Below are 24,219 nucleotides of genomic sequence, written 5' to 3'. Positions count from 1 at the left end.
TGCATATTTAGGATAAAGATACGCCTAGCAATTAACCATCATTCAAACCGCTTGAATTTAGCGCGCTTTCAATGATAATAAGAAACTATCGAAAGGTTTTTTCCCGCTGGACAAAGGATTCGCGAAAGAGGAATATATCATATATATCGTACTTTAGATAGTCGTATAACATCTAACTGCCGTTTTTGCATCCCCTTTCATTGAAAGCTTACGTACGGCAACGTCGATGTGTATACAAATATTTTCTGGGTCGGCAGCAAGGACAAAATTGTTTGTCTCGACGATTGACAAGGTTTTCAATGAACGTGAGTTTGTCGAAAAACGTAACAATTAGAACATAAATTTAAAACAATTTAAAATTCGCTACCTCGATTTTAGGCAAAAGAGATGTTCGGTCGTCGTCCTATTCTCCGATTACATAAATTGCGCATGCATAATTAATGCCGCGATGTGTAACCTAATTTCGTTCAAGTAGCGATTGAAAGAAAAAATTCTGATCCTTGTAAGTTAACATATCTGTTATATTTTGCAGATTGATAAGGAACGAATCGAACGAAGTAAGCTATTATATGCAAAAACGAGAAACGATTTAATCCGAAAGTGTAAATGAGTGGGATCAAAATGACACAGCATACGCAGTCGTCCCTTGAAAGTGTGATTTTTATCACTCATGTCGAGGCTGATGATATGTACCTAAAAATCTGGGGTCAACTGGATAAGCAGGCTGCTACTTCTGTAGAGCATTACATATATCCTTTGATAGAACGGTTTAATCAGGGATATGGTTGTCCTACCAAGTCCAACAGAATAACCATTGGTACATTATGTTGCGCCAGATTTCAGTCCGATGGCTATTATCGGGCAAAAGTACTTGGTATGCGTCCCGATGGCATGATAGTTGTGCAATTTATTGACTATGGCAATGTAGAAGTCTTATCGCCAAACGAGATCCATTTATGGGATAATATACGTGAAATGGAACCTCTGCATACATTTCCACCAATGGCATTAGAGTTTACATTGATGAATGTATTACCTATAAATGGTATTTGGGAAAGCGAATTAATTGAAGACATTAGAAAAACCCTGTGTTATAATGAATATAGGGCCCTTTTTTATATGATAAATAATAGTCATTTCATAAAATTGTGGTACAATAGTGAGGATTTTAGCGAACTGTTGGTGAAGCAACACATGGCTGTACCAGCTACAATACCGGCTATTATACCTGATATGTTCAGGTATAACATTTTTCATATTTTTATTTTTTATAATATTTTTTATATTTAATTTTATATTATATTTTTTCCTGTTTTTATAGACGTCTTCTTTTATATATTATAATTGCCTAATTAATTATTTATTTTTTAGGCCAAAGCATGTACTACAACCGCAAATGCTAGCATATCAGCAACAAAATAAGAACAATATAAATAACTGTCCAACAATGTCAATAATACACAATCCAAATATGAATCATAATTCCAATGTACAAGGGTTTCAGAAGAATCCTTTTTCTCCTGACATAAATCAACACAAACATGTTGATCAACGGCCTTTACAACCGCCGCCTGCTCAAGAAGCACTTGTATTCAAATCTCGAGTATTAGATGTAAATTCCCAATATCAAGTATTAATATCACATGTGGAAGAGGGTCCACAAAAATTTTCCGTACAAGTTGAAAACACACAAAATATATTGACTCAACTGATGGATGAGATAAACGATCATCCAAAACAACCATTGCAAGAACCTCCATTGCCAGGATCAGTTTGCTTAGGACGATACAGGGAAGTTGGGGAAGACGGAGTATTATGTCGGGCAGTTGTAATGTCTGTAATGGAACATAAATGCAAATTGTATTATGTTGATTTTGGTCATACGGAAGTTTTATCATATACAGACATCTTTCAATTGCCACCTGAATACATTAATCCTAAAGTGCTTTCCATTAGATTTACATTAAGCGGCCTAAAGGAACTCAACATTACGCAAGAAATGAAAGCATACTTTAAGGAACTAGTACACAGAAAATTACTTATTCTACACGTTCGTCCGCCAGAAGGACCGCCATTGATTCAATATGGTGATCTCTATGACAATGGTATGAACATAAAGGATATGCTAAAAAAAGCGTTTCCAACACCTGCTCCAACAATATCGATAACGTATTCGTACCCGCAATTACAACGATTATCAAAAGATGTTCAAGAAATTGTGCATGTCTCTTATGTAGATTCATGTAAGAAATTCTTTGTGCAACTTAACAAAGGCATAAACTCTCTCGAATCGATAATGGCTGGCTTAGCACAATATGCTAAAATGGCATCTGTTTTAAATGTAACACAATTAAAGGCAGGCTCACCTTGTGCAGCTTTATATGATTCACAATGGTAAGTTTTAAAACAGTGACATTGTTATTAAAAACTTGTGTATTGAATTATTTGTATAAATTAATAATAATAATCGTTTTTTAGGTATCGTGCACAAATTCTTAGTGTTACTGGAGAACAAGTTAAAGTAGTATATGTTGATTATGGAAACGAGGAAATATTACCTACAGTGTCTCTTCGTACAATTCATAATGATTTAGTAACGGGTTTGCCAGCACAAGCTGTAAAATGTGCATTAAATGGTTATGAGGTGCTTTCATCAGATCAAGAAGTCTCTAATCATTTTGAAAGATTGACGCTTGAGAAACGTTTTTATATGAAAGTAGTAGCTGCACAACCTAAAGGTCTATTAGTTGATTTATTCGAATTTGATACAATGAGGAGTATTCATCCTCAGTTATTAAACAATCTATTTTGCGATAAAAATTCTACCAGTTCGCCAAGTGGAGAAATTCAACATTCTACGAAACCAGTAAATAATTTCCAGAGGTAAGAAAGGAATATTGTTATTATATATATATATATATATATATATATATATATCTTAATATTATTTTAAAAAATTATAAAATATATTTGATAACAATTCAATTGTAACAATATGTGCAAATGAAAATTCACTTTAACATCACAACAGTAAAAGATGCAATTTTTATTGCATCACAGGTCTCATATGAAAATTCAAGCAAATTTGATTCACGGACAGAGATCAAAACTAAAAAATATAAACACAACACGGTAAACATAATAATAACATAATGCTTTTTTTTAGCTTTTTAATATAATATGGCTAAAAAAAAGATTAATTGTTATATATAAATCATAATTATAGTTTTACTATTTGTAGTAATTATTACTAGTATTTTTTGATGAATGTTTGTTGAAAAAAATTCTTATTCAGGGTGTCTACTCCTTGGAAAAACATTTTCAGGAATTTTTTTGTACTTGGAAAAATTGAGGAATTCTCATGGAATTCTATTAGGATTCAGGGAATTTTTTTAAAAATTCTTTTTTTGATCATTTTGCTTTTATATTGTAAGCAGTAGATGATCCAAAAATTAAGTTGTAAATTATAAGTTTAAAATATATTTTAAATATATATCTATCTTTCTGTTTATATATATTCAATGTCTTAACAAAATATTGAATATGCAATACATATTCTTATTTTAATTTTTAGTTGTAAAAAATGAAAAAGGTTATGCAAGTTAAAAATTTTTATTTTAATGAAAATTATTTAATTTTGTCTTTTTTTTCAGTATATTTGTAAATCTAGTAAGCATAAATGGCTTTCTGTTTTTTCTTCGTGTGAATGTAAAGCATCAGAAAATGTGTACAATAAAAAAACTTATTTTAAGAAATTGCACCAAAAAATCTTTAAAAATTCTTATTACTTAAAATTTTGAACAAAAATACCTGGAAGATCAGGGAATTTTTTTCAAGATTTGACACTGTTATTTCAATTCTATAAAAATTAGCTATAAAATCTATATTTTTATACTATATACTATATTTTTATTATTATGTTAATAAGTAATAACATTTTATGATACAATCTATTTGTTATGCTATATGATTTTATGTTGCAATAAATTTTATACCCTAATTTTCAATAATTCGTCTTTGCATGTATAAATGTTGTATATAAATGAATACTGAATATATTTAATTGATTAATTTTAATATTATTATATCACTATATATCCTCTTTTCTTTATTATTTTGATACAATGCTGCATATTTTTTATAGTGGAGATAGAGACCGACATAATAAAAAAAATAACACGGATACTTGGAATCATAACCAAAATGCTAAGCCTTGTCAAGATAACAAATCAAATTCCTGGAGAGATGAATCGACTCAAGAGAAACAATATGATAATAGACAATATAATAATAGACATGACAAGACCAGTGTTTATTCCCATCGTGGTGGTTCACAGAATGATCGGTTTACCAAAAATGAAAGTACATACAATAGATCCAGCAGAGATAAATCGTATCATAAACATGATAAGAGTGAAATAAATGGATTCAAGGATTTGGATACTTCGTTTAAAGGTAATAGCAAACGCGGGAAAGATAATTTTAACCGTGACGGCTTTAATAATGGACGACAAGAGAGCTATGATAACAGAGTATCAGACAGATTGCAAACTGCAAAGTGGAGTGATAAAAAACCAACTATAGCTCATAAACCTAACTACAAAAATGGAAAATTCACTGGTATTTAACATTTAAATATATTACTCATATATAAGGTGTTCTAGATTAGATCAATAAAACTTCAGGATCTTATAAGAAATTGAATTTGAAACAAAAAAGTTCCTATAAACATAGGTCCGGAAATGCTTCTTTAAAAAGTTATAGCTAATAAACTCTCTGTAAGCAATTAGTTATAATCAAAATTTAATAAGAACATTTTTATGTTTGCATTTGCAGTATTTGCATTACGAATATAATGTTTACACAAAGACCATGGAAAGGTGGCTTTTTTTTCAAGTTTCTGCTTTTTTCGTTGTTTCGAGCTTATTTTCTTTTAAACACTTTATCAAAATTAAATAAAATTGGTGTAATTTAATTTGTTATTTAATTATCCATCAGATTTATTTCGTTACTTTTTTCAAATGAATAAAGTTTTTTAAGGTTATTTTCAAAAATCATCAAAAAAACCTGATTTTTCGAAGTTTATTAGCTATTACTTTTTAACGAAGCCTTTCCGGACCTTCATTTATAGGAACTTCTTTGTTCCAAATTCAATTTCCTATAAGACCCTGAAGTTTTATTGACTTGACCTGGAACACTCTGTATAATATTTTATATCTGTATATAATATGAATGTAATTTTTATATAAAAATTTTTATATTGTACTATTATTATATTAAATTATTTTTATAGGTGATGACTATAACAGGGAGAATAATACAAATATTTTTACAAATGATCAGGTATAATAAATTAAAATATTAAGTAGTATTGTGAATTATTTAGTATTTATACATTTGAGATTTTATGATTTTACTCTTTATCAAACACATTATATGTATGTATATATTATTATTTACAGGTAAATGCTTATGAATCCTGGGATATAAATAATACTGATAAAAAGCTACAGGACAATATAGCTGTCAATAAAGAACTTCAATTTTCGTCGATAAATATTACTATTGGCTCTATAAAAAATTGCGAAGTGGTATTCATCAACAATCCATTGGACTTTTTCGTTCAATTAAATCCTGATTGTTTAGAATTAGACACTATTATGGAAAGTATAGCTGCATTGTACGAAAATGGTGGAGAGACAATGCCAACTTCTGAGATACAATGTGGTATATGTTGCATCGCTCAATACTCGGAAGATCTTAAGTGGTACAGAGTGGTAATCAAATCTGTAGAAAAGAATAGTGCGATTGTAGAATTTGTTGATTATGGAAACACAGAGTCAGTTGATTTTACGAAAATTAAAGTTATTCAGGAAAAGTTTCTGAAATTGCCAATGCAAGCAGTGCATTGTAAATTACTTGGATTGACCAGCAGTAAAGAAATCGAACACGCGATTTTCTCAGAAAGTGTTGAAGGAAAATCATTAGAGGTAGAATTTGTTGCCGAAGAAAATAGAGTATACGAAGTACTATTACGCGAGATTATGAATGGCATACCAAATACTAATTATATAAATGAAGAATTTTGCGCAATCGCAGATTTACAAAAAGCGAAAGAAACTGTGGCAGTTAAAGAAACATTTAAAGCGACGACGGAGAGTATACAAGGAGTCTCAGATTATGCTCCCATTGATTCAAAATGGGAAACGACTTTATATGAGCCCGAATCTAAATATGATGCTATTGTTACATGGTTTATAAATCCTAATAAATTTTATTGTCAATTGTTGACTAAAGAAGCAGAATTTAAAACAATGATGAGTGAGATTCAGAAAATATATGCTGGTAGAGAACCTATAATACATAAATTACAGGTAATTAATATTTTTAGACATTCCGCTTATTTTATCAAGATTTATTATATTCATTTTAAATGCAGATGTAATATGTATAGTGAATAAATAAATATAAATATAATTGCTACTTTAGGTTGGTTCAGCAATCATAGCAATATTTTCTGAAGATAGAGCTCTTTATCGAGCAGAAGTTGTAAATACCAGTGTGCAAAAGGATGCATATATAGTTCAGTACATAGATTTTGGAAATTGCGCAATTGTAAACCTATGTAATATATACCCAGTCGAAAAGAAATTTATGCAACTGCCTAAATTAGCAGTACAATGTTCCTTGAAAGATATTGTACCTAATAATAATTTAGACTGGTCCAAAACTAATAACAATGCGCTCGATAACTGCTTTAATGCTGATAAGTATAAATGCATTTTACATGATGTTAGTAATAATCAATACACGATTTCATTAATCCACAATAGACAAGATGTGGGTGATATGTTAGTACAGAAAAATCTTGCAGCCTTTGCTACAAAAACTTCAGTTGAAACAATCTATGGTAAAGATTATTTTAAAACTCATTGAAAAAATCGCGCGAGATATCTTATTTTTATCATAAAGTTATATATTGTAGATAATATTAAAAATATCAAATATATATATATTAAATATTAATATATCGAAAATATGTATAAATGTTTAATGTTATATATTTTGTATTTTAGCTGAATCAGTATCAAAAGCATCTGATACAAGAATAAGAACGCTCAATGATGTAGAGAGAGTGGACATAAGTCTTTTGAGTGGTCAAATTCTCAAAATGAAAGTTTCTAATGTAGAAAGTGTAACTCTATTTCATGTCCAACTTCAATCAGCCTCAAAATATGAAGATATTGTCCACAAATACATGGCTGATAAAAATACAAAGGTATCATTTAGCATAAATGCATTTGACAATAAATCACAAATTGCTGTCATATATATATATATATATTGTATATTGATCATAAATGTTACAAAAAAATTAGAAAAATAATTTTATTAAATGTGCATCATACACAAAAAATTAAAAGTATAACAAAATTTTATAGATAAAGCATCAGCAAGATGTTTTTGCTTATGATGCTATTTTTAAACTTAAATATCTTTACAAATCTATTCAACCTATTATCCTTTAACTTCTCATTTTCTAACAAATATGAACTAACGGCTCGTCTTAATAACAAGCTGTCATATAACATCTGTGCTATCATGTAATAATAAAAATCTCTTGGATATTCATAATAAATTTCTCATCAATTTTTTAAAAGGAATTGAAGAGAGATCTGAATAAATTAAAAATCTATATTATATATAAAAATGAAATTTTTTAGACACATATTCTTAGATTTAAGCCTTTACAATATAGCAAATATATAAATCAGTGTCCGGAATTTTATGCCGAGTTATATGAAGAAACGTCAAAAATCGGTTAGAATATGCAATTAATTTCAAGCACTGATGTAAGCAATTGATATTATATATTTTATTAATCAAGTTGCAAAATTCATAATACCTTTTTCGTAAATCGAATCATATTTCTCTGAAATTCTAATAATAATTTCAACTTCATGAAAAAACGTCTTTAATCTTATTGTACGATGTATGGTATTAACAAAATAAAATAATAATAATAATAATCATCGATTATAATGTTATCCTCGTGAATGTTTCATTTTGCCATCATAATATTTAAATTTCAATAATTTAACTGAAAAAATCATAGAAATTTAATATTAAAATAACACATCTTGTCATTCATTTTAATGTAGTGCTGATTGCATGAATTTAAACAACTTATATTGATAAAAAAAAAGTTATGATAATGTTAGGTGATGCCGCGATTATCAACCAACGAGATATGTCTTGATGCGGGTTGTCTAATCAATGCAAATGGCACATGGAAACGAGCTGTGGTAATTAACTGTTCACAGTCCAATGGATTTTATGTAAAACTTATTGATACTGGAATGTGTCAAAAGATACTGGATGGTGTGAGTCAGATATTCAATCAGATGTTTATAAAAAGTTTTTATAAAAATTTTCTCGGTTTCAAGATACAAACTAATACCATACATCGTTACTATATAAGATTGTGATATGTTAAATCGGTTGATTAGAAATTAATAATTTTTATATATTTATTGACTTCTATCTTTTTAATATAACAATACAATAATCTAGGCTTTGGCTTTACCTGGAGAACTCGCGATCATGCAGAATCAAGCATTAGAATGCTCTCTGCAAAATGTAACACCATCATCCGACGCAGATAAACGGTTAAAAGAGCTTGAAGAAAAAGAAGTATTGATTATGGTGGAAGAAGTCAATAACAATAGGTTTGTACACTTTGCTTAATGATTGCAAATATAAAAATGCAAGTTTTTTATTTTTAAATGTTAATATCTTTTGTTCATATAGGCTTATTGTAAAACTGTATGATCTTCTTGGAAATGGAATAATGAATATGGAAGAAAAAATTGAAAAGATATCACCCATATATTTGATGCCTATTCTAAGTTCTACTCACAAGGTGTCTGTCTCGTATCTGGAGAATTCTACCAGCATCTGGTTGCAACGGTCCTCAGAGCTGGAGCTCAATGCCAGATTGTTGAAAGATCTCGAAAAATATTACACTAATTTTGGACAAAGATTGAAACCAGAAGTACATCTATTGTGCGCGGCCAAATGTTTGGAGGACGGAAATTGGTACAGGGCAAGAATCGTCGACTATACCGAAACGACTGTCTATGTACATTATATTGATTACGGCAATATCGAGGAAATTTCTCTGGAGTCGATCATGATTTTAGAACCGCAGTTTTATGAACCTCACCAGTTAGCGATAAATGTATCGTTATCGATAGCTCTTATCGGCACTGAGGCCGAACAGCTAAACCTACTGCAAACTCATTTGATGAATAAAGAATTCACTGCTGTCTTTTATAACGTACACAAAAAATGGATTGTCGATCTGATCGAAAATGAGGAAAAACTCAGCGATAAATTCCGTTCGCTAAATCTATTGAAAGAAGAACAAACAACGCCTAAACTATCAGACTCTCAAACTCACGAAACGTCAACAATCGACAAATTTAATGTGTGCGTATCTCACATTGATTCTCCGAGTCAATTCTGGTTGCAACGAGCAGATGAGATCACATCTCTCAATGAGAAACAAGAACAACTTCAATTGGAAGTGTCTAATTTTTCGACGATAGACGGTATACTAGAAGAAAGTACCTTGTGCGTTGCTACTTATTCAATTGACAATCTTTGGTATCGCGCCGAGGTGTTGGATGCAGATGAGGACATTACAACGGTTCGATTCATAGACTACGGCAATACAGACGTAATTAATAATAAGACAGACAATATTCGACAAATATCGGACGCTTGGAAAAGCTTAAAAAGATTCGCACTGAAATGCAGACTCGATGTTATTCCTGTAAATACGGAGGATTGGAGCGAATCGACTTGCGAGAGATTCGAGTATTTAGTAACATCTACAGAAACTCTTCAGGCTCTAATAGTAGCGGATACTATGCCTAAACGTGTAGAGTTGTTCATAAACGACAAGAGCGTCAGCGAGATGTTAGTCGAGGAAAAGCACGCTATTATAATTAACACCGAGCAAGAACCCGTGGACGAAATAGTTGATCTCGAGCTGGATCCTCATTCCGCTTTCGTGTGTCATATTAATTCGCCGAGTGAGTTTTGGGTTCAGGAAGAGAAATCAGTTGCTGATTTGGAAGTGATGGCGGACAGATTCATAGTCGCCGATATGTTCCCGAAGATCGACGATGTGAAGGAGGGTTTGCTGTGTGTCGCCAAATATCCGGAGGATGAACAATGGTACAGAGCACGCGTAATCTCTCACGATAACAACGGGGACACACAAGTCATATATATAGACTACGGAAATTCCGCTGTGTCCACTGAGATTCGCACCATTCCAGAAGATTTAGCGAATACATCGCCTCTGTCACGCAAATGCTGCTTACAATTGCCACCGCAAATCAAGGAATGGTCAGAACAGGCTTGTGAAGAATTCATCAAGTTGGCTGCGGATGGTGCGACCATTTTCTTATTAGACGTGTTGAAGGACGAGGATACATCACTGGTGAAGTTAACATTGGACGGCCAGAACATCGCCGATATTCTTGCGAGTATGTGCGAGCAACATTTACCGGTTATTGAAGAAAGGCTACCACCGCTAGGCGAGGAGAATTCGCCGAACGTGGTAGTCAGTCATATCAACAATCCGAATGAGTTTTGGATCCAAGCCGAGAGTAGTATAAGCGAACTGGAAGTGATGTCGGATCGTCTGCGAGACGCAGAGAGTTTCCTCGCTTTGAATAACTTCGACATCGGCACAATCTGTGTCGCTCGATATCCGGAAGACGGATGTTGGTACAGAGCAAAAATAATCACACGCTGCGAAACGGGCACAGAAGTCTTGTATATGGATTATGGCAATTCCGCGGTCACAGAAGAATTGAGAATACTGCCGGAGGATATTGCGAATATTCCCATTTTGTCGAAACGATGCACGCTTGAGAAACCAAACCACATTGTTGCGTGGAGCGAGGAAGCTTGCGATAAGTTCAAAGAACTCGCTGCCGATGGAGCCACTATGTTTGAGTTTGAGAATCTTGATGAAGACGATCCGATGCACGTTCGATTAAACCTTAACGGGACGAGTGTTGTTGATCTTTTATTAACTGGATTCGAAAATATTCTTCCGGAAATTGAAGAAATAACCGAAAAAATTCCAGAAATTGAAGAGGTTATTTCTATTACAAAAGAGAAACAAGAAACAGTTTTCTACGAAGATCACAAACTAGTAAATAATAATGAAGACACTTCAAACTTAGATATAAAAGCTCGACAAGAACAAATATTCAATCAAATAGATAATACAGATTGCGTTAACGAAACGGAAAAGCGTGAAAACGAAATTGACAAAGAAGTGTTTAATGAATCCTTTATAAATTCTGATATAAATGAGGAAAACAAATATCACAAAGATCAACCGAAACAACCTAATAAGAGCGTGGTTGAAATCGAGGAAAAAAGGAATAAAAAATCTGAAATTATGGTAGATGAGTGTATCTCAAGAATGGAAGAAATATCAGAAGATATAGCCGAAACGAATAAAGATGTAGATATTGCCAGGAATGAAACGATTTCTATAAACGCGATTATACCTACTACATCATGTTCTGAAGAATCCTTACTTCATGTAACGGAGCTTAGTATTGATGAGATAGTTGGAAATATGATACAAGATGCCATCGAGGATGTTGAATCGCGAAAAATCGATCATACAAACTTATCAATCGTAAATGAAACGCAATTACCTGATGTCGCGCAAACTGACAAACGGCAAGAATTACTATCTCAAATGCAATCTATAGATACAAATAAATCTCCAAATACACAAATTTTTGAAGTATATGCGATAAAAGATGTAGAGGATCTGAATTCGAAAATTCCGAAAATTTCATCAGTGACAAGTGAATCGCAATTTCAGGATGTCGTGCAACTCGATAATAGTCAAATCGAGGAACATTCTGTGGTACAGCCTGGTGTAAACGAATCTTTGAACGATTCCCCAATTTTAGAAACAATATCATGCTTGTCAAAAGAAGAAATAAACTTGGAACAGACACCAGATCCAATAAAGAGCGGGACTATTCCTGAAAGCATAAACAAGAATAAAGATTTAGAAACTCAATCCGAGAGTACAGGTACGGATAATGATTCAAACACTTCCTCAGAATCAACGTGTACGGTAAAAATGGCGGAATCGACGCCATACGTAATTAAGACTGATTCAGCTGAGCAGTATAATTATTCAAAAAGACGATCAGAAGACAAGATAATTCCCGGATGTATCTCCAGAGGCGAATCACCCAGCGATTCGGAAGCTAGAAAGCGTCCTGCAACACCAAAGACACCATATTCGGAGAAACTCGTGGCTGGAGCCGTGAATCCCTTCATACAATCAGTCCCTGATAGCATGAACGAAGAAGACGAAATACTTGTAGTTTCTGTAGAGTAAATGTAGCGGACATGTACTGCATATGTGTATATAAATATATATAACGTATATACATTTACAGTATAAAAATGCAGATTTCTTACAAATCTTTTTTTTTTTATTTTATTTTATTTTATTTTATTTTTTTTTATTTCTCGTTTTTTTCTGATGTCTATATAAATATATATTATATATATATACAAAAATTATATCGCTGTACATGCGCTGTGTATGGTGATCGCGTTTTGTTTTTTTCTCTTCTGTTTACACGCGACACAAATCTGCTGAGTTTCCTATGAAAATTTTTCCTATATATTGCCGCTATAATGCACATATTAGGCCATCAAGTATGCGACCAAAGATTAATTCATCTAATTGACGACTCACTTTATATTTATATTATTCTTTTTTATGTTTTATGCTAATACTCGCCTGTGATACCAAATAATGATCACAAGTTTTCTTAATATTCATAATTTTTTTAAGTTGCAATAAATTTGATAACAGACTGCTTTCAGTTTTCAATAATTGAATTTCTTTACGTAACTCTCTATTACAAATTATATACAACATGTAATCATATATAACAAGCTGCTTTTGTGACTAAACGAGAGCAAAGTAAAACTAAATGTTTTATTTGTTTGACACGTATCTTCATTACATTACACGCATAATGTAATTGCGACAACTTTTTAAATATTATTAAGGAATAAAATATAATGATAAAACTTCTTATAATTTCTTTGTGCGAATACATAATTATATAAAAAAAGCAAATAATATTTAGAAATTATTACTTTTATAACGTAATTACATAGCATAAGCTATATAATATCGAAACGTGATTGTACTGCAACAAATTCAACTGAATATTGTAAAAAGATGGAGAAAGAAAAGCTGCATTCTTCGCGTCGTAACTACATTATGTACATTTTCCATATGTACCGAAATTATGTATCGGATCAAATGTGTAATTGTGAATTTATTTCCTAAATCTCATATATATATATACATAAGAATCATATATTACTCTATAATTCCCTTTACTTCTTCCTACAATTTTGTATATTAACATTAATATAATATGTTACGATTATAGTATATCCAGTAGGTATATAATAGGTGAAGCTGTATAAATATTTGTATTCTGCTAAAATATTTTTTCTAATAAACATTTCACACAAAATATGTACCGCGCGTTGCATTTATCCATGAATTTAATTAAATTCGCAATTTTTAACAATATTACAATATTTTTTTGTCGTGAATATTAAAATCTTCAAATATTTTATTACAATATTTTTAAATTTGCAATGGATTTCTTCAGACTTACTTTTCCGATATTCAATTATCCTGTGTAAATTTCAATTTTGGAGTAATCTTTCGCAAATTTCTTCTCTTAATGCGTCTTTTACGTTCTCTTGCTTCATTAAAGATATAATTAAAATATAGATGTGATTTGTAATTGTAATAATATAAATACATCTCCATTGTATACATTTGCAATAATACTAAAAATATTATTTTTAAATCCTTTAAAATTTTATTATACATTTAAAAAAAAAAAAATTCACGATGCTATGTAAAATCAAATATACATGTTAGAGAGAAAATCCAAATTCCCAAATTTATATAATTCAACTTTTTCATATTTTGAAATTTACGGAGAGATATATAGTAAATAATAGAACTTCACCTTTTTGCCTAGCGATCATCAGATTTCTTTTCATACTCATGTTGTAATTATCCTGTCTCCTTTTAGCAAAGAATTCACGCGCGAGCGCGATTTCGTCCTCCAAGTACCATTGCAAAGGACTTCGACATCGTTTGGAACGTCCCAAATAAGCTATGCCTTTAGCTTCGAGAATTCTTTTGAGTTGAATGGGATACGGTGGTCGACTTGTGTCTTGAACACGGAACTTTATCGCGGGTCCACCATTGTTCAAGATTACGTTCGTCAAGGAGGACACGAAGGGCGGATTTCGCATATCGTAGCGTTTCTCAGGATCTTGAGATTCCTCTTCGCAACAGAATCCGTACGGTTTCTGCGGCAGCTGCGCACGTGGCAATCTTGCGAGGATCCGTTTGCTCGGTACTTTCTTCATTTTATCGCAACTTTTTTCAATTAATTGTATATTGCATATTTTAGGATTCTTAATTATATCCTTTATTCGAATATATATACGTTCCGTTTCGAAGAATCATATTGATTGAAGAATTATATTATTAATTGCAATTTTGTGAAATATTTTTTTAGTGTTAATGAAAAACAATTGAAAGAAGTCTGATCATATACTAAATGAAAAATATTTAATTATGTTGCTGTTGGAAAAGTTTCTTATTTATTTATTTTTATTTCTTATTAATCTTCCTTTTCTGACCTCTGTGCCTATATTTTTAGAAACGCATTATATATTTTTTATTTTAAAAAACTTTATTAAAAATGAAGACCATAAATTCCAGTCAAATTTAAATTAATATAAAGGTTTTGTGTATATGAAGGACAGCTTATATATAAAAAAAAAACCTAGCTAGTTAAAATATATCGAGAACTTTTTCAAAAAGAAGAGATTTTGGATAATACTAAATCTCTTCATTAATATCAATGTAAAGTTTCAAAATTTTTAAAATTTGCCTGTGTGTAGGATGCGTTCGAAAATCTATTCGTCGTTTGATTGACCAATCAGAAACCTCTTTTCCTTAATTAGCCAATCAAAAAGAAGTGTACTCCGAGTAATGGATTCTCGAACGCAATTTTGAAATAAAATGGCGTAAAATTTCGAATTAGTGCGTTTCTCTTGCGTCTTTAAAAAATTCTATCTTTATTTGTTTCTATCTTTATTGACGTGTGTTTCGTATAAAAAGTGTACACGACTAATTCTACGTAAATATCATACAGTATTATGGAGCTTTCATTGAAGATTAGGTTAAGTTAATATCGTGACAAGATGCAAACGTGACTCGATTCACAATTTGAATTATGAATTCGTCCACCTTGTCGCCGAGCACTCTAGGACACTCAACAGGACAGAGAACACCGGAATCACAGGACTCGGAATTGACTTCCAGTGCGACTCAAACATCCAAGATTCTAAATCAGATGAAAGCTGAGTTACAGGAGCAGAAGCAACGCAAACAATTCCTCAAGGAGCTGCATGCCAAGCGTGTACAATCCTTGCGAAAGGAACTAGATTATCTTAAGGCGACAGAGTGGAGATATCAGCCCATAGATCGGTAAATATTTTTTTTCTAATTTTATATATATATGTATTATTTATCAAATACAAATTGCTTAGATTTTATTTATTTACATCTACAGATACTTAGATAGGAGTCAGAGGAATTAAATATGTTGTCATTAATCTATAGCGGATTAAGAAATGCTCTAAACTATATGTATTTGGGTAATGTAAAGGAAGAAAACATAGATGAGATCATATCCCGCATAGAACATGCAAAAGAAGATGCAGAAGTGGATGCGGGGGAAAGTAAGAATATAGAGGAAAAAAAAATATTGAGCGAAGAAGGATGTTATTACAAAACAGGATATATTACTTTTGTCACTAAGGATCATGTTCTCATAGATGATTGCTATACGTATGAAAAAAATGATGATTTGACCAGCAATCTGAAAGTAGGTGATAAAATTTATTACTTGATATATCTGCGAGATCCGAATGCGAAGCCGAAAGTACGAAAAATTATCTATGTGATAGATGACATTTGGAATAATGCAAACGGCAAATCAGAGGAAGACGTAGTTCACAATCGTATGATACGAAGAAATGTAATTGCCAAAGTAACAAAACGCGAAGGCCGAATCGCCATTGTTGAGCCAAATAATATTCGTATTGACTTAAGCAAAGTACAATCCGACTTTATTCCTGTGATCGGCGATTGGTTAACAATAGAGTCTTTGGTCGAATTAAATAATAATTCCACAGATTTGAGTGGTGAAGTCTTAGAGGTGGATAGAATCAAATCGTTACGATCTAAACTAGACGTTGGAGTGATATCAAAATATAATCCACAAAACGAAGTAGGAGTAATCGATAAGCATGTGATATTTCATAAACGCGCGTGCGAGCCAGGTTACGTTCCTCGCATTGGTGATAAAGTGGTGAGTGATAGCATAGAAAGCGATCAAGGACAGTATAGTTGGAGATCAATAACCATCGTTCCATTAATTCAGGCAAGAGAATTTTTAGTTATTGTGTCATATTATATATATATATATATATATATAAAATATGTATACATATATATTTATATCATATATCATATATTTCGTTATATCATATATTTTATACATATGTATTTACATATAATACAAATTTCTAGATATTTTTATCTTATATTTTCCTTTTTTTTCAGCCTTCAAAAAAATCAATTGAATTACCAGTCACAACTAATTTTTCTTCAATATATTCAGATACTAATGTCTTGCTAAAAAATAAATATGGTATTATCATAGATGATAATTTGAAATTCAATTTGAATATAGAAGAAGAAAGCACCTTAATAGTTTCTATACGAAATAATGGCAGTTATACTCACATGTTGCAAGGTGTCTCTTTCATGCCACAAAAGACTGCATCTCAGCTGTCATTAGAATCGCCGACCAATACAGATATTAATACAGTAATAAATCCTTCCACAAATGTTACATATATATTCAAATGTAAAGCAAAATTTGTCGGCGTATCTGAAGAGATATTTATCTTTAATTTCAAAGATTTCCAAATTGGTAGAATATTTCATATAACGGTCAATGCGAAAATCACTTCGCAAAAGATTGATTCCGGGTCTATTAAACAAAAAAATAGCCATAAAATTAACATAGCTAATTTGGATGAGTTAAATGAGACTACATGTATCCCCGGTGTAAGGCTGTTTAAATCACCTGCATTTATTCAAGTGCGTAGCGGGCTATTCAAAGTACCACGATATATTTGGAACGTGGTCTTGAATACCATGGAGAAATCTCAGATTGAAAAGGAAGTCGCTATTGGAAATCAAATACCTTGTCTTTTGAAACCACTTTCCTTTGAAACGTATAAGGAACGTTTCCACGCCTTATTATATCTCGAGCAAATAAGCCAAACGCTCGATTTGCAAAGATATAGTATGGAAAGTGCAGTCATGCGACGACATGGAGATTATCTTGCACTCGAAGTGCCGGGATTAGCGGAAAAGCGACCTTCTCTTCTTATGGGTGATAGAGCTGTAGTATCTTTCAAATGGGATAGCTCTCAAGGTAATATATTTAAAAGGCTTAAAAAATCTACTTTTTTATATCGACTTAATTGTATGGATAAGAGTAATTTACAAACAATAGCATACTAGATTACATGTATCATCAAGACATACAAAAAGTAATTGTAAAATTATTTTTGACATATTGCAAGATATACTAATACTTATCCTTTTATTTTTTCTTTATAGGAGAGTTAAAATATGAGGGCTTTATTCACAAAGTCACAGGCACTGAGATTTTTTTGAAATTTAATGAAAAGTTTCATCAAGAGTACAATAGAGAAGATTGTCAGGTGACATTTAAATGCTCACAGGCCACTACCCAACGTTGTCACAACGCTGTTAATTTAGCTCTTAATCGTCTTGGCTCTGATTTTTTATTTCCTTCCAAAGTAGTGCAAAAAGAGCCACAATTTCATTTGGAAGAATATGATATCGAGGAAAAACCTAGTCGCATGTCTTCCAACAGTATCACTTCTGTCAATGACATAGACTCCGATAATATAATTAAAATGTCTTCAAAAATGTCAGTAGCAGAAAGACTTTTCAATAATAAGTCCATTGAATCATCATCACTCGAAGAAACACAAACATCGAGTCCAAGAATAGAAACAAAGCAGAATTTTAAAATAAATTTATCAAGGAATACCAATGATAGTAAAACTAACATTGCTAATGCTACAATTTCAAGGAAACCGGATAAAACAATCGCGGGCGTTGATAATGAGATAGAACCATATATTTCTCAGATAAGAAAACGGAAATTAAATTGGTTCAATGAAAAATTGAATTATTATCAAAAAGAAACTGTGAGGAATATAATACAGGGATTTGCGCGTCCATTACCCTATGTGATATTTGGCCCGCCTGGAACAGGAAAAACAGTGACATTATGCGAAACGATTTTACAAATTCTGGCTGTGATACCTGAAAGCAGACTTCTTGTAGCAACCCCGTCAAACAGTTCGGCAAACTTAATCGCAGAACGCTTGTTGGACAGCAACATACTCAAGCCTGGTGATTTGGTACCGCTTCTTTTTGTGTGGATCCTTTTATAATTTAACGCTTAATATGATTTGATATGATTTTTAGATCCTGCTAATTATATATTTATTTTTGCAATAATTAAATTTCTATTTGCGAGATTATTAAGTCTTTTTGATATCGATTGAAAATAGAAATTCGAGACACAAAGAAAAAATCAGATCAGGTCATATAAATCGTTAAATATTTTATTCTTTATTATATTTGTACTCATTATATATATGTAGGTTCGACTGATAGCTTATCATTGCTTGAATGACGATTCTATTCCTGAAAGATTGTTACCTTATTGCGCTACGGCGGAATTAGCCGCAGAAGGTACGTCCAATCGTTTTTGTCATCGTGAGGATGGACCGAAACTGTACTGTACCATGTCGGTACTGGGTCGTCATAGAATTACTGTCGGCACCTGCAGTACACTGGGAATACTGTATAACATGGGTTTTCCCCGTGGACATTTCTCACACGTTCTGGTCGACGAAGCGGGTCAAGCGACCGAACCGGAAATCATGATTCCCCTGAATTTTATTCATTCCGAGCAAGGCCAGGTGATCCTCGCTGGTGACCCGATGCAACTTGGACCCGTGGTGCAGAGTAAACTAGCGGCATATTTTGGATTCGGCGAATCATTCCTATCGAGACTGTTGCAGCAATTTCCTTATCAGAGAGATCCAGAAGGATTCGAGGAATTCTGTTACGATCCTAGACTCGTCACGAAACTCGTTATGAACTATCGAAGTTTACCGGAGATATTGGATCTACCAAACACGCTGTTTTACGAATCGGAATTACAATCACAAGTATGTGCGAATTATTATTTTAAGTTCTATCTTTCGTTATAATAATTACAATTTGTTTAACTATTTAGATATCATCTGAGAATAGTAAAGAAGCTGAACTATTGAAAATGTTGAGGCCAGAACTACCTGAGAGAGACGGATCATTGCCACCGGCCATAGTTTTCCATGGAGTCAATGGTGAAAACTATCGAGATACTGAGAGTCCAAGTTGGTACAATCTCGAAGAAGCAACACAAGTCTACCTCTATTTATTGAAGCTATATAAATATGGGCTTGATTCGGATGATATAGGGATTATAACTCCTTATCAGAAGCAGGTAAACAGATATTTCAAAACAATTCTCTATCATTTATTACAAAAATCGCCACAATACCTTTTTTCTTGTATAAAAAAATTTTATCCTAATTAAGGTACTGCAAATTAGAGATCTATTATTGGAGTCAGAACTTAAATTACCAAAAATTAGCAGTGTGGAAGGATTTCAAGGCCAAGAAAGAAAAGTAATTATTCTATCAACTGTCAGATCATGCAATCATTTAGTTGACGAGGACATTAAGCATGCTTTAGGATTCATCGCTTCACCGAAAAGACTTAATGTCGCAATTACTCGTGCTCGTGCTTTGCTTATTATCTTGGGAAATCCAAAATTACTCGCCTCGGATCCATATTGGAGAAATATTTTGATATATTGTATCGATCATGGTGCATATACAGGATGTAATTTTTTACCTTCATATATAACAAATCTTCAATAATATCTCGTAACACACAATTAAAAGTTATAATTTTCTTATATTTTATATATATATAATGTGTGTGTGTGTGTATGTGTGTAAAATATAATTATGTATGTATATATATATTATATAATATAATTATAGATGTGTAATATATTATATATATTATATTATATAATTATATATAAAATTATAATTATATACATGTTTTATGTAATATGTTTACAATATAAATAACATAATGATTAGCAAATTGTAAACTTTACATAAGATAAAATCATTAATATTTAAATGGATATAATAAATGGAAACTATAGACTTTTATAAATTCTTGAATAAAATATCCAATTTCTTTTATTTTTCAGAACTTTATGTTAGTATAGAATATTACAAATATAAGACATAAAAAATAATTTCTAGTCTTAAGCTAAAAGAATGCAATTGATGGAGATATGGACATTGTGTACAGTATATAAATTTGATATTTTCTCTTATATAAAATGTGTTGTATATTTTTTATTATTTGTTATACAATGTGGATTGAAAATTCCAAATTGACAACACAGCAGCAAATAAAAATACTTACATCATTCATAATGTCATTTTTTTAGAAAAACAAATTATATTGCAAGTCATATATTACTCCTATAGTTGAAAATGGAATACTTCTTTCTGATATTGTTTCTCCACATTGTATCAGGTTGTCACAAATCCAAATTCCATGAGTATTGATACTAAAATAAAAATAAATCGTTTGAAAATTCGTACAAATGCAAGAACACATTTCAGAATATCAAATTATACAGATTATATACAGCAAAAACGATATATATATAATAAAAATCTTCTTTAATATAATTGACAAAGATATAAAAAGATGATTGTTTAACATATAACTTGCATTTATGAAAACAATAAATAAATACACACATACACACACTTGCCTTGAAATAATATATTAGTTACAAGACTCAAATTAGACTTTACAATTAAATGAATTATGTTTGAAGCATTGAGTTAATATGTTCGTTTATTAGAACATATCTATAATCCAGATGTATAAATCTTTTTGTTTTATATTTATCAACAAGTTTTATGTGTATCAATAGTTATATAGTTAATAAGTTATGTATTAAGTGAATATGATCGCGCGTAATATGATTATGAATGATACTGACCTCTGTTAGTTCCACACTATACTTACTGAGTCTTGATTCTTCGCTTTTAGTTTTCTCTCAATTAAATTTTCTAGTGCCTCGCTTCGCACACTCAAAGTCTCAATCTTCTCGACCAATTGTTGATACGGTGACGCGGGCTGCCCGCCCATTACCACGTGTCCCAATTTGCTATCGATCTTAGCATCTAAACGTGCATTACGGATTAAGTTCACAATCCAGCATTCTGCTACATCTGCTTTCATATTTAACTTTTCCGCAAGCATTCTATAAATTAAATAAAAAATAAGATTAATTGATATATTAATAGAAATAATTAATTATATGTTTTACACTTATAATAATGCAAAAATTTAGGAAGAATACATACTGGATACTAATACATTGATGAATTCTGCAGAATGTTTCGAAAATCATTAATCGTGCATTTTCTACAAATTCATTCAATAAAGCAATTAAAAAGAAGTCGTTAAAGACAACAGTTTGACATTCTTGTAATTTCTGCCGGGCGCCATCAAAGTCGAAATTAACATACAAATGCTCGAGAAATTCTGTGATGGGATCTCGATAGGTATAAGATTCCTATAAATATAAAAATAAAAATTTTAGTTAAATATTAAATACGTTTCCTTATCTGTATATAGAGTATTAATATATAAAGGCTGTGTTCCAAAATTCACTGCCAGTACTGGAAATCTATAATATATGTTATGTGAACTATAGATTTCCAATACCAGCAATGAATTTTGAAACACAACTAAAGTATCAAAAGTCATATAGTTTCTTGTAGCTATAAATTTCACAAATTTGGAATCTTACTTTTTCTTAACAATTCCCCCCCCCCCCATAAAATTTACTTAATTAGGATTCAATATCTATGACCACAAGAAAATTGATCACAGATAGTAAGTAAAAAGTTTTTATATATACTCTATATAAATAAATATGATTTTGAGATCCAACCTGCTGTATCACTTTTACAAGATCCTTTAAAATAGATCGCCGGGAACGATTGACAATAACTGCAGCAGCCAAGTAACGGAGTATATGTGGACACATTGTTTGAATAGCATTTAAATAACTGTAACAAAATATTTTAAGCATTTTTTTAGCTTCTTTTATAAACCAATTTTCATTAAAAGTATCATTACACATTTCTTTTTTTTACATTATACATACTGTGGCCGATAGAGGAACATCTCGATAATAAGATCTCTACCCTTCACATGATTGAAGAATACAAACAGACTCCAGTGAATGAGCCATGTGCGTTGTTGTAATACTTGCAGTGAATTACCAATAACATTACTGTCAATGTATTCTCGTAACTTGTTTACATCCTCCAGTGCTGTTTCCCAATTTTGTACAAGAATCTCTGATGCCAATTTTCCCCACAAGACATTCAAGTAATTCTAGAAATTAAATACATATTTTTTTTAGCGTATATAGCATATTATATAAAATATACTTATAAAAAACTTATAAAGAACTAATAAATACCTTATCAGTAGGGGGCATTATCAGCATATAAAAGTATAAATACGATGTGGAGACAGAATAATTGCCACATTCATAACGATATTTTGCTAGCTTTACAAAGCTATCCATCATTTCTACCCTAAACTACAAAATGCAAATAGAATTAAATCATAAAATCAATAAAATAAATTTTTTTGCTCACAATATTTTTTCATATATTTTAATTTATATATATTAGATCTAATCTCTTTTTATTATTTAATACAATGTATTCTACCTACATCTGATTCTTGTGTAAGGTAATTATTAAGTGCTTTAGAATCACGCATGTTCTCCATCTTCTTCATAACTTCCTCATTATTCATAAGAGCTAAAACTACCGAGACATTATTCTGAAGTATACTAAGCTCTTGAAGTACATTAGCACGTCTGGCTTTAATCTCCTGCAATAGATACATTGCTCCAACTTACGACCATCACGCAATATATATATACATATATATATACATGTTTTCCAGCAAGGTACACAGATGACATAGTGTAACACACGATACCACATGATTGGCTGTCAGATGAAGAAATTGATACTGTGTTACACTATGTCATCTGTGTACCTTGCTGGAAAACACCCATAGTTGCACAATTGTATGTATAATGACATACACATAACACAATAAAACATACCTCTGGTACTTCCACATTTGGATAAAGCTGTTTTCTAATATCGATAGTGTAGTCAATCATATTCGTCTTACTGAGAATATTGAGTTTCGCTTGCAACAACTCATCTTCGTCGTAAATCTGCAATGTATCACATGTGACATAACCAAAACATCATACCACATTGCAAAGTCTAGTTTTCGCATCGTACCTGTTTCGCCGATAAGAATTCCAGCAGAGGAAATACCATGTGGCGATCCAGATATTGACCTATACGAGACGTTAAATCAAATTTCGTCATCGCGTTTCCGTCACGCTGCTTACGTTGTGAACGATGAGACACGAAGAAGAAGAGAAGAACTTACAGCTTACACTTTCAGGTTGAGGTTTGAGATAGCTTGAAGTCTTGAAGTTTGCAACGATTTGTGAGCGTAAATTATCGCAAGATTGCAACTTTCAAAAACTATGAGAAGAGAACCTTCAATTGGCTTGCTAAACGAATGTCTAAGAGATTTTGTTGAGCAAGAGTTACCATCTTGTTTAGTGACATGCGCGCTTGAAGAAGAAATAACTGGAGATTTGTATTATTAGTTTGTATAATAAAACATTCTGCGCGAATTTAAGAATCACT

The 24,219-nt window shown here is 31.6% G+C and overlaps 4 protein-coding genes across 9 annotated transcripts; 2 read left to right on the top strand and 2 right to left on the bottom strand.

Moving 5' to 3' along the window:
- The first annotated feature begins 101 nt into the window (after positions 1-101).
- Positions 102-13,543, top strand: LOC138938103 (protein tudor). 3 transcript variants are annotated; one of them, XM_070304855.1, is made up of 13 exons: positions 102-305; positions 533-1,241; positions 1,372-2,394; positions 2,479-2,883; positions 3,061-3,132; positions 4,145-4,620; positions 5,294-5,343; positions 5,463-6,374; positions 6,490-6,910; positions 7,077-7,279; positions 8,223-8,384; positions 8,575-8,729; positions 8,812-13,543. In XM_070304855.1, exons 2-13 carry the CDS (start codon positions 607-609, stop codon positions 12,455-12,457), a joined length of 8,160 nt encoding a protein of 2,719 aa, XP_070160956.1. In that variant the 5' UTR covers positions 102-305; positions 533-606; the 3' UTR covers positions 12,458-13,543. The 3 variants fall into 3 exon arrangements, with proteins under 3 accessions (XP_070160956.1, XP_070160959.1, XP_070160957.1); XM_070304858.1 differs by lacking the exon at positions 8,223-8,384; XM_070304856.1 differs by lacking the exon at positions 3,061-3,132 and having other exon boundaries at positions 8,812-13,542.
- Positions 13,544-13,780: 237 nt separating this feature from the next.
- Positions 13,781-14,541, bottom strand: LOC138938356 (uncharacterized). Its single transcript, XM_070305274.1, has 2 exons — positions 14,133-14,541; positions 13,781-13,860 (listed from the first exon to the last, which is right to left on the bottom strand). Exons 1-2 carry the CDS (start codon positions 14,539-14,541, stop codon positions 13,781-13,783), a joined length of 489 nt encoding a protein of 162 aa, XP_070161375.1.
- Positions 14,542-15,583: 1,042 nt separating this feature from the next.
- On the top strand, positions 15,584-24,197 carry Armi (probable RNA helicase armitage). 3 transcript variants are annotated; one of them, XM_070304770.1, is made up of 8 exons: positions 15,584-15,670; positions 15,756-16,628; positions 16,811-17,693; positions 17,882-18,717; positions 18,964-19,536; positions 19,605-19,853; positions 19,948-20,037; positions 23,969-24,197. In XM_070304770.1, exons 2-8 carry the CDS (start codon positions 15,786-15,788, stop codon positions 23,978-23,980), a joined length of 3,486 nt encoding a protein of 1,161 aa, XP_070160871.1. In that variant the 5' UTR covers positions 15,584-15,670; positions 15,756-15,785; the 3' UTR covers positions 23,981-24,197. The 3 variants fall into 3 exon arrangements, with proteins under 3 accessions (XP_070160871.1, XP_070160870.1, XP_070160872.1); XM_070304769.1 differs by lacking the exon at positions 23,969-24,197 and having other exon boundaries at positions 19,948-20,389; XM_070304771.1 differs by lacking the exons at positions 15,584-15,670; positions 23,969-24,197 and having other exon boundaries at positions 15,988-16,070; positions 16,153-16,628; positions 19,948-20,388.
- On the bottom strand, positions 20,699-23,989 carry Eif3e (eukaryotic translation initiation factor 3 subunit E). Of its 2 annotated transcripts, none has more exons than XM_070304773.1 (9): positions 23,800-23,989; positions 23,613-23,729; positions 23,210-23,371; positions 22,950-23,072; positions 22,629-22,861; positions 22,413-22,530; positions 21,820-22,031; positions 21,453-21,716; positions 20,699-21,008 (listed from the first exon to the last, which is right to left on the bottom strand). In XM_070304773.1, exons 1-8 carry the CDS (start codon positions 23,887-23,889, stop codon positions 21,458-21,460), a joined length of 1,314 nt encoding a protein of 437 aa, XP_070160874.1. In that variant the 5' UTR covers positions 23,890-23,989; the 3' UTR covers positions 20,699-21,008; positions 21,453-21,457. The 2 variants fall into 2 exon arrangements, with proteins under 2 accessions (XP_070160874.1, XP_070160873.1); XM_070304772.1 differs by having other exon boundaries at positions 21,479-21,716.
- Positions 24,198-24,219: the final 22 nt, after the last annotated feature.

The sequence above is a fragment of the Polyergus mexicanus genome, unplaced genomic scaffold, assembly GCF_030449975.1.
Source record: "Polyergus mexicanus isolate NDT 795.1 unplaced genomic scaffold, iyPolMexi1.0 SCAF_12, whole genome shotgun sequence".
NCBI classification, from domain to species: domain Eukaryota; kingdom Metazoa; phylum Arthropoda; class Insecta; order Hymenoptera; family Formicidae; genus Polyergus; species Polyergus mexicanus.
The sequence above is the reverse complement of the archived record's forward strand: the minus strand, read 5'-3'. Positions and strand labels throughout refer to the sequence as shown.

What these genes read in the sequence shown, in the direction of transcription:
- LOC138938356 (XM_070305274.1), bottom strand. Translation starts at nt 14,541, where the DNA reads ATGAAGAAAGTACCGAGCAAACGGATCCTCGCAAGATTGCCACGTGCG. An exon ending in GATGATCGCTAGGCAAAAAG is followed by an intron (nt 13,861 to 14,132) that starts GTGAAGTTCTAT and finishes TCTTTAATGAAG; the next exon opens with CAAGAGAACGTAAAAGACGC.
- LOC138938103 (XM_070304855.1), top strand. Translation starts at nt 607, where the DNA reads ATGAGTGGGATCAAAATGACACAGCATACGCAGTCGTCCCTTGAAAGT. An exon ending in CCAGTAAATAATTTCCAGAG is followed by an intron (nt 2,884 to 3,060) that starts GTAAGAAAGGAA and finishes ATTGCATCACAG; the next exon opens with GTCTCATATGAAAATTCAAG. An exon ending in TGGCTGATAAAAATACAAAG is followed by an intron (nt 7,280 to 8,222) that starts GTATCATTTAGC and finishes TGATAATGTTAG; the next exon opens with GTGATGCCGCGATTATCAAC.
- Armi (XM_070304769.1), top strand. Translation starts at nt 15,786, where the DNA reads ATGTTGTCATTAATCTATAGCGGATTAAGAAATGCTCTAAACTATATG. An exon ending in CCATCGTTCCATTAATTCAG is followed by an intron (nt 16,629 to 16,810) that starts GCAAGAGAATTT and finishes CTTTTTTTTCAG; the next exon opens with CCTTCAAAAAAATCAATTGA. An exon ending in TACTCAAGCCTGGTGATTTG is followed by an intron (nt 18,718 to 18,963) that starts GTACCGCTTCTT and finishes ATATATATGTAG; the next exon opens with GTTCGACTGATAGCTTATCA.
- Eif3e (XM_070304772.1), bottom strand. Translation starts at nt 23,889, where the DNA reads ATGACGAAATTTGATTTAACGTCTCGTATAGGTCAATATCTGGATCGC. An exon ending in AATTCTTATCGGCGAAACAG is followed by an intron (nt 23,730 to 23,799) that starts GTACGATGCGAA and finishes GATACATTGCAG; the next exon opens with ATTTACGACGAAGATGAGTT. An exon ending in ACCTTACACAAGAATCAGAT is followed by an intron (nt 23,073 to 23,209) that starts GTAGGTAGAATA and finishes TGCATTTTGTAG; the next exon opens with TTTAGGGTAGAAATGATGGA.